At 39.2% G+C, this 9,300-nt stretch overlaps 2 protein-coding genes across 2 annotated transcripts in view; both read left to right on the forward strand.

The window, feature by feature from the left end:
* hibadhb (3-hydroxyisobutyrate dehydrogenase b) overlaps positions 1–3,650 on the forward strand; it is a 7,572-nt gene extending 3,922 nt beyond the window's left edge. Inside the window, exons 5-8 of the mRNA XM_005738468.1 lie at positions 2,173–2,306; positions 2,433–2,509; positions 2,594–2,750; positions 3,043–3,650. Coding sequence (XP_005738525.1) covers positions 2,173–2,306; positions 2,433–2,509; positions 2,594–2,750; positions 3,043–3,201 — 527 coding nt within the window. The 3' untranslated portion in view covers positions 3,202–3,650. The remainder of the gene's footprint in view (positions 1–2,172; positions 2,307–2,432; positions 2,510–2,593; positions 2,751–3,042) is intronic.
* Positions 3,651–6,971: 3,321 nt separating this feature from the next.
* Positions 6,972–8,073, forward strand: hoxa13b (homeobox A13b). Its single transcript, XM_005738469.1, has 2 exons — positions 6,972–7,605; positions 7,835–8,073. The coding sequence occupies exons 1-2, from the start codon at positions 6,972–6,974 to the stop codon at positions 8,071–8,073; spliced, it is 873 nt and encodes a 290-aa protein (XP_005738526.1).
* Positions 8,074–9,300: the final 1,227 nt, after the last annotated feature.

Genomic DNA, 9,300 nt, shown 5'->3' on the forward strand with positions numbered 1-9,300 from the left:
GGATTAAAGTTGTCCTGCTTTCTGGCTCAAACTTCTTTGTGTGGTGGCGGCAGTTTAAGTAATGCAATCTGAACCGTATGTCATGCTCTGACAGCACGTCAGTCACCAGGCTTTAGCCCCGAAATGAAGTGAACATCTCTCTTTCTGTCAGGCAGAAATCAAAAGGAGTACAGTGGCAGTGTGGTGTAAGCTTAAACTTAAAAGCACACACAGAGAGAACATAATTGAGTCAACATGTGTTTGAAAAGTTGTTTCTTTGGGTGAATAAACGTTAGGACCAATTGAGAAACCAGACTGAAATCTTTACTGTACCAAAGGCCACAGTCAGAAATAAGAGAGGGATGCTGAAAAGGAAAATCAATGTCCAAAACTGTTCATATCACAAGGAAGGCTTCATTTTGAATGTCTATGACATGGAATTGGATGGCAGAATTCCTCTAGACAAGTCTGAATTACATTTGGCAAAAAACATTAGCTTTGGAATTGATCATCATCCCAGCCTTGCAAACTGTTGGCTAGTTGGTTAGTGTACAACACACAGGGTGTAAGAAATGGATTACACACACATTCCGAATGCAACACACACACGCTCCCAAAACCTAAATGATGACAACAAATCCCACATCTTAATCGAAAGAAGCAGTTTTAACCTAAATCTAGACTCTCTGAATGTTCTTATAAAATAAATACATTTGTGTCTAGTTTCAATTTATAAGATGGATTTGCTCAGATTTTCATCTTTTTAGATGTGCCTTTGAGTACATTTTGGTAATATTTAAATGATAAATTATATCCAATATTACCAGCAGTTAAAAAAATAAAAATAAATAAAATCCATATACTTGTCCCCGTTACGTCACTACTCTTCAATATCAAATAAATTTTCCGTCTATGCTTTACTGTAATCCTGGCAGTTTTCAGTGTTGTGCAGATGACGCAGCTGTGAATGTTGTTAAATGCTTCCTGCGTGTCTATGAAGTTAATCAGAAGTCGTGGTTATCTCTTTCATCACAGCTACTTGTTATATTGTTAAATGCCTCGGCCAAGTGTCCATGCTGTTCCTTTGAACGACACAGAGGCACTACATTGATATGCCAGCGTAGTTGTTAAAGCTTTTGGTTTACAACATAACACACAGGTTGTTGTTTTTTTGTTTGTTTGTTTTTTTTTTTTTAAATGTACCTTGTTTCAGGATGAGTTGCAAAGGCATTACTCATGCTTTTCGTGCTTCTCAGCTTGCCTGTTGTAACTCCCAGCACAGTGTCTTTCTAGATTCCCATTAATACAAAAGGCTTCAGGCAGACTGCGCAGAAGGATTAGGGAGTCACATATTCCGCCCATCCTGGCCCTTCTCCTCTGCTGGGTTCCTGTAAACTTTAAGATTAATTATAAGACACTGTTGGTTAATTTCTTGGCACCCAGTGGCTTGCACCTGGTTATTATATTTGCCAAGGTTTTAACCCCATATGAACCTGAATGCATGCTTAATGCACAAAAGAATCCAGCAACAGCTGGTTTTATATTAGGGCAAATCCTGACCAACAGTGGGAGAAAATACATTTATCTACAACTTATTTGCTTTTAGCTCTTCCATTTGTTGTCGATCATCTTAATTTTTCATTCAAGTCTTTTTTTGGAGGGATTTTAATTATATTTTATATCTATATTTTTATACGTTTATTTTATTTTTTGTGTGTTTAACCTCGCATACAGTCTCATTTTTGTCATTTCCATGACCTACAAGATTTGAGTTGACAGAATATCACCTTTTATTTACTTTTTTCTTCATAGTGGGTCTCTTTTGTTTGCATTTGAATCACAGCACCTTTATTTTAAAGAAGGCAGGAAACTGGGAGTGCAGAACACTAATAAAAAAAATGCAACAAGATCTTTTCTCTTTTTTTTTGTTTTTTATAAATGTCATATTAAACTAAAAATATTCCACTAGCCCTGGATGTACTAATGAAATCTGTTCTACACTATGCTGAATGTGTAAAGCATAGAACGGTAGCTGCTAATAAGGCTGCGTGGTTATGGATAGTATATTTTTAAAATTAGTTACTACTTAGATAATTTGCCTTCTTTTTAAATTTTTATCAAACAAATGACACTTTTAAAAAATGTAGCACTGTATACCAGATGTTGTATGTAACCATGGTTTCCCTTTCCCAGGTGTGGGTGCCGCCAGCTCGGGTAAACTGACTTTCATGGTTGGAGGAGCAGAGGAGGAATTTACTGCTGCTAAAGAACTCCTGAGCTGCATGGGAGCTAATGTGATCTATTGCGGTCAAGTTGGAACTGGACAGGTGTGAGCCGTTGTCTGGCCTTTGTGATTCTGAGAAACACTGATCATGTGTCCACAGGTTCATTCGTAACCATTTCACAAAATGAGAAATGTAGATGTCACCTAACGAATTACCATTTTGTTGTAGGCTGCTAAAATTTGCAACAACATGCTTTTAGCTATTGGAATGATCGGGACTTCTGAGACAATGAACTTGGGAATCAGGTGAAAACGCTTACTTAGCATTACATAAAATGGATGACAAATAACATCATGTGGTTAAATTCTAACATTGGTTTCAAATCACAGACTTGGTCTTGATCCCAAACTTTTGACCCAAATCCTGAACATGAGTTCAGGCCGGTGTTGGTCTAGTGACACCTACAACCCTGTACCAGGAGTCATGGAAGGAGTCCCCTCTGGGAATAACTACCAGGGAGGCTTTGGCACTCAGCTAATGGCTAAGGTTAGTTTGTAAACCTCATGGTCACACATATGAGGGAGGAATTTTATTTTATAGTCATAACATTTCCTCTCAGTGATGTCGACGGCTTATTGCCAGCAGCACCATTATTTTTAAATAAGTGTTTTGTCATTCATAAAGTATTTGTTTATGGTGTATTTATTTCTGTGCCTTACTTTAATGACAGCAACTCATTAATACAACACTGTGGTCTTCTAACTTGTGGTTTCAGAATGACATTTTCCGCTTTGATTGTGTTTCTAATGTATGTGGGGCTTTTTTTTTTTTCTTTCAGGACTTGGGCCTCGCTCAGAACACAGCAACCAACACAAAGACGCCTGTCCCTCTCGGCTCCTTAGCCCATCAGGTGTATCGTATGATGTGCGCACGTGGTTACGGCAATAAAGATTTTTCCTCAGTGTTCCAATTTTTGCGTGAGGAGGAGGGCCAGTAATGTCAGCCTCCACGCCGTCCACAGCCTTTCCATGCCCAGCTCTGCACAGGACTAACATAGCGTAGTTAGGGTGCATTTCACCACAAGGGCTTTTTTTTTTTCTTGAAGGTCTCAGAGCTCCAACAAAGTGTGACAAATCAAATGAGAACTTCATTCCTGTCAGGAAATCATGTATCCTGTGTGATCTAGCCTTTTTATAGTAAAAACACTCATTTCATTTTTTATTTACAAGATGTTGAATTATCATCTATGTATCTAAAATTTTAGCAGAAATTCTTCTTGGGGTTGAACAACTACAAATGCAGGTTGTTCTCTGCATATTTATCTATTGTTTGCAATGGTTTCTTTATGTTGCTGTTTTGTTTTTTGTTCATAGGGGAGTTGATGCTTGAGTGTCATGTGGTATCCTGTTTAAAAAACAAAATAAAGAACAATGTTGGCGTCTTTAACGGATTTATTTATTTGGATTTTAGCTTCAAATTGACTTCAGTTTTAATACTTTTTTTTTTTAACTCTTGCGCTTTCATTGTGACCTTGTACAATGGCAATACGTTGTGCCCAGGAAGCACCTCAAATAACTCAATGTGCGCAGTCCGCAAACTCGCAATTAAATGCAGTCAAAATTCACACACTCGGAAAGAAGGATTCTAATTCTCGCGAAAGAGATGGCAATTTAAGATTTAAATACATTGTGCAGCTCCTATTTGGTCTCGCACTGCGTAATTTTCACCCCATGCTTCAGAGCACTAGTAAGTGAAATAGCTCCCAAATGTTACTTCATGTTGTGTGTCTTACTGAATTAGAAGTCACGGTAAAATGCTGAACAAACAGCTGCCACGGGAAACTTTGCTGCAGAGGGGATGCAGTGATGGGATGCGGCGTGATAGAGAAACACATGCAGGGGCAAAACTTGTAGAACAACTTATCCTTCCCCGCTCTCTAAGATTTTCATATTTTTTGCGCTTTGACTCGTCAGGCTAAGAAACAAAGCCGCGGTAAACTGCTGCACCAGGTTGTCCGCCTCATTAGTTTGGGAATCTACCCCTCTCTTATATCCCCACTTACGCCAGACAGGAGGACGGCATGTTTCTGATCTAGTTTGCCAAGAACCACTGAGAGGCCAAGGTGCCATAGGTCATGCGATCACAAGACAAACCCATAAAAAGTCCATTAAGCACTGTAGGCTAAGAGCTGTGTTGTCATCTACTTGATAGGTACTGCAAACAGAGCAGCACTTTGGTCTCCGCAGACAGTAACACACAAACATCAGCGCGCATGACACGCCGAAGCTCAAGTTATGGCATCTTTATTTTTTAAAATAAATTATACATCCAGCCGTGGGTTTGGTTTCTTCTCTCGCTCTCTCTCTCGCTCTCGCTCTCAAAATAAATAAATAACATGTGTATTTGATCATGGATCGTGTCAGCCAATCGAGGTTCTTTCAGGCTCTGCCTAAAACTTCTTTCATTGTTTGCAAAAAGTTGATATATTCTATTGTTGATCGTGTTAAAAAAAAACACATCCTCGGTATTTTTTAAGTTCCAAATGTAATAAATGGTGGCTTATCTTTTCTGTCTTTAATTTAAAAATGTAATAAAATTAACAATTAATATGTATATCTATTTATATTGTTTTTTATGTTTATATTCATATATATATAGCTATATTAGGAGGTGAAAAACAAGCCCTATACAAACAGAATTATAAGCATCAGTAAATCTGTCTGTGTTCTCCGCCTAACTTCAGAGGTCTTTTGTCTTCTTCTATATTTAATTTATACATTTCTAGGTTCTTTGTCTTCTTTCTGTTGTGTTTGTGATAATTAGTCCAGTATTTAGAATCTGCAATCACAGTTTCCTGTTAATCACTGAATTTTCAGACAAAATTAGGCAAAGTAGTTTAATGCTGAATCTTGCGTGTGTGTCTGTGTGTATGAACACACTGAAATCATCTTTACTGATTTTCCCTAATTTTCAGTCCGTGATCGACTTTCAGTTGAGTAAACTGCTCAAAAACCGATTTCTACTAGCTGTTATATTCATTTTAGAAAGGCATCCGCTTTTTAATGTGTGAACAACTTGGCTCAGATTCCTTTCGAGCCAGCTCTCATTTATTGTAGCTCAGCCGCTTTTGAAATGCGGAGTTTTTTTAGATGGGAAAAAAAAATGCGAAGTAGCATAATGTTTAACAAAAAGCAGATTCAGGGTAGTTTATCGTGACAATGCAATAAAAAAAAAAACAAAAAGCGATAAAAACAATAAGTATTATGAGTTTTTTCCCCCTGAAATCCAGCCTGGACTACTACTCACTCTTGCCTATTAGCTATGAACTTGGGCCATAAAGATTTACGGCCTCAAAAGGTGGGAAAACGCTATTAAAAACACACACACATATATATATATATATAAACATATATTTTTTTAAAGGTGCTCAAATTTAGTTGGGTATACATTCCTCTGCGTTTGTGGTTTCAAACTTAAAATAACCATAAATGAAAATAGTATGTAAATTTTCTCCCGTCCGTATTCACCTTTTCAGTGGCAGACTCACTTGCACAGACTTCCACACGGGCTAAAATGTAAACATTGGATTTGTTGCTGGTTGCACTGCAGACCAATGAGCATATAGCATCTGTTTATGGTAATATCTGCCCTACTTCTCCGAGTTTTTTAAAAGCTCTGACTCAGGAAAATAGTAACCCACGTGACCCTACAAAGATATAGGTTTAGCATATTTCCCAGAAAGTCCTTCATTATTCTTCTTATTATTAGAGATTTTATTCTTACTTAATTGCAAAGTCTTATCATAGGAAGGGAATAGTGCAAATTCAAGTTACTCCTCGTGGAAACCGGTGCCGCCCAAGCAGTCCGCGGAATTTAGCGCTTCTTTGTCTTTGTGCTTTAAGTGTCATTTTGGCAACACTGCAACTTCAACTTGACCTTGGCCCTCCGGCTGCGTCTCACTCGCATGAGGTAGAGTGCAACCAAATGCGCAATGTTTGTTGTATTTTGTGGACCCCAAATTTGTGTTTGCTAAACGTGAGAACGGTTTGATTTTTGATTTCTTTCATAAAATGCATTAGAATATATCCTTAAGAGATGTGTTTACAGCTTTGTTGTTTGTGTGTGTGTGTGGGGGGGGGTGTGTGTGTGTGTGTGTGTGTGTGTGTGTGTGTGTGTGTGTGTGACAGGGGGGGGGAGAGTGTGTCATACTAGATTTAGTAAAAATCTGCACGTTTTACTTAAAGCGCATTCAAAACATGTAATGTTTGCAAAACTGGTTTAAACCCCACCAAACACTGGGAGTGTGGAAGTATTATTTTCTTTATCAGTCAAGTTAAAACATGTTTCATTGTACGGGCGCGTGTGCATACAACTTCGCAGGGGAGAGGAAAAAAATCAATAATCACTTACTGCTTATTTCAAACAGTGCGTTACACAGTAATAAAATATGACTGCCTCCACACGAGGTTCATTCGGTGTGAGACTCCAAAAATCGTTTCCGATAGAAAATAAATGCCTGCGGGTCTTGTTGGCAAATACTGGATGCACTGACGTGCGGTGTCTTCTCAAACTCAGAGCCTGATCTGCATTATCTCGTGTCAAGACGTTTATCGTCTCCTTTGCATATCACGTGCTTGGCCCTGGCCAATAACCTTACGATCTTTACGTACTCAGGCGTGTTGGTATCGTTACTCTGCCCGAGTCCCTGTCTGGGCTCAGTCGAGGGGATTTTGAAAAAGAGTTGGTCGTCTCAATGTAGGGAATGCTATGACCGCCTCATTACTCCTCCACTCGCACTGGATTGACCCGGTGATGTTTCTGTACGAGAACGGTTTGGATGAAAGAAGCAAGAACATGGAAGGATTTACCGGAGGCAATTTTGCTGCAAATCAGTGCAGGAATCTGTTAGCGCATCCAACCTCACTGGCGCCCAGCACCACCTACACTGCGAGTGAGGTGCCAGTGTCTGGCATGGGGGAACCTGGCAAACAGTGCAGCCCCTGTTCTGCGACTCAGAGCTCGCCCAATGCATCTTTGCCCTATGGATATTTTGGCAGCAGTTATTACCCTTGTAGGATGTCACACGGCAGTGTTAAAGCGTGCGCACAGCCTTCTGGTTATGGCGATAAGTACATAGACTCATCGGTCTCTGGTGAGGAGTTCTCTTCTAGAGCGAAAGAATTTGCTTTTTATCAGGGGTATTCCTCTGGCCCTTACCAACCCAGCTACTTGGACGTCCCTGTCGTACCTGCGCTGAGCGCCCCATCTGAGCCAAGACACGAGTCTCTGTTGCCCATGGAGCCTTACCAGCCATGGGCCATCACCAACGGTTGGAGTGGTCAAGTTTACTGCACCAAGGAGCAACCACAGTCAAATCCTCTGTGGAAATCCACTTTACAAGGTATTTAAGTTTTTTTTCTTCTTCTTTTTTATTTATTCATACAGAAATATGCAGTCTTTGCCGGCGTGTGTAATTAAACTTGCAAAAACACGTGCTTGCAGGGCTTATATATATTAGGTTGTTTTTTCCCCACTTCATTTTGCGTTTGGACTTTTTAAAAATATATTTGTTGATGCATTTTTTTTCATCAATCCAGCAAATTAACGAACTGATGTGCTTTATTTCCCAGAAACTATCTCTGGTGGAGACAACTCTGTGCGTCGTGGGAGAAAGAAGCGTGTGCCATACACCAAGGTGCAGCTCAAGGAACTGGAAAGAGAATATGCCACCAATAAATTCATCACCAAAGACAAAAGGAGAAGGATATCTGCGCAGACAAACCTGACAGAGAGACAAGTGACAATCTGGTTTCAAAACAGGCGCGTAAAGGAGAAAAAAATCGTCAATAAATTCAAGAGCTCCAGTTAGCTCCGAGGATGGTGAAAGGTGGACATAGATGCCCTTTAATCCGAAAAAAGAAAGCAAAACAAAAAGAAAGAAAAGAAAAAAGAAAAAAATACCTGTGCTATAATTTATTACTTTATGAACGCTTTTGTTGTCGCCAGAGAGGCTCTGTTTTGTCCTGCACATTTCCTTCTCCTGTTTTAATTGGAACCAGCCTATACGGCCTGTTGACAGAAGATCGGAAATGATTTTGGAACACGTTGACCAAGGCAATTGTGCGTGGGATGCTTTAATATTATTAACCAAAGACATTCTGCTTTGAAAAAAAAAACTAAAAGAAGAGAAGAAGAAGATACACGCTGTCCGCTCACGGGCCTTTCTTCTACTTAATACAACACTGAAATCAAAGCTGAATCACTAACAGTGAAAACATTTATAGACAGTGTAATGCTAAATAAAAATGTCACTGCATATAAACAGGCCAGGCTCAGGTAATCACGGTCAAATTCACATATTAATTACAGGATTCAATTCTTCACACACGTTCTTGGCGGCTCGAAAAAAAAACAAGCTTAAAAAACCATCTACTTACTGAACTTATTGAAATAAACTTTATCCTTTAGTATCAACCAGTAGTTAGGTAAATGTCAAACTCGAGACTGGCTTGTGTACTTCAGTACTGGCCTCCAGTTTATCCGCAATTCTCTCTTTTTTTCAAAGTTTTTCTTCTTTTGTTCAAAGGAATTCTCCTGCCAACGAGCTGATAACCTACATTAATTTCCTGGCTTTCAAGAAAATATAGGCATATTTAAACATGTAAATACTATGACTGCAACATCTATCCTCCCATTTTGACAGCAATAGACAACTTTTTTTATTTTAATAATAAATGTTTGAGAGTGTAATTGTGTCTTTCATTGCTCGTTTTTATTTCTGTCCGGTTGGAATAAAAAAAGAAGAAGAAGATGGCTTTCCAAAATCCTTCTCCTGGTAGAATATCATTTTCAACAATCAGTGCAGTATATTTCCTGTATGTAGGCCAACAGGCCTTTATGGAGAGTCTTGTCGTTGGACTGGAGCCTTTACCATTAAAAGATTTTATGTCGCCATCTAGTGGCGATGTTCCGTCAGCACAGCGCAGCGCGTCTGCTCATCGACTGCAGACATTTGTCTTCATGTCTGTCTTCACACAAGTAATGAGTAAGTGTGTGTGTGTGTGTGTGTGTGTGTGTGTGTGTGTGTGTGTGTGTG

Source organism: Pundamilia nyererei, unplaced genomic scaffold, assembly GCF_000239375.1.
Source record: "Pundamilia nyererei isolate P.nyererei 1_Seehausen unplaced genomic scaffold, PunNye1.0 scaffold00084, whole genome shotgun sequence".
NCBI classification, from domain to species: domain Eukaryota; kingdom Metazoa; phylum Chordata; class Actinopteri; order Cichliformes; family Cichlidae; genus Pundamilia; species Pundamilia nyererei.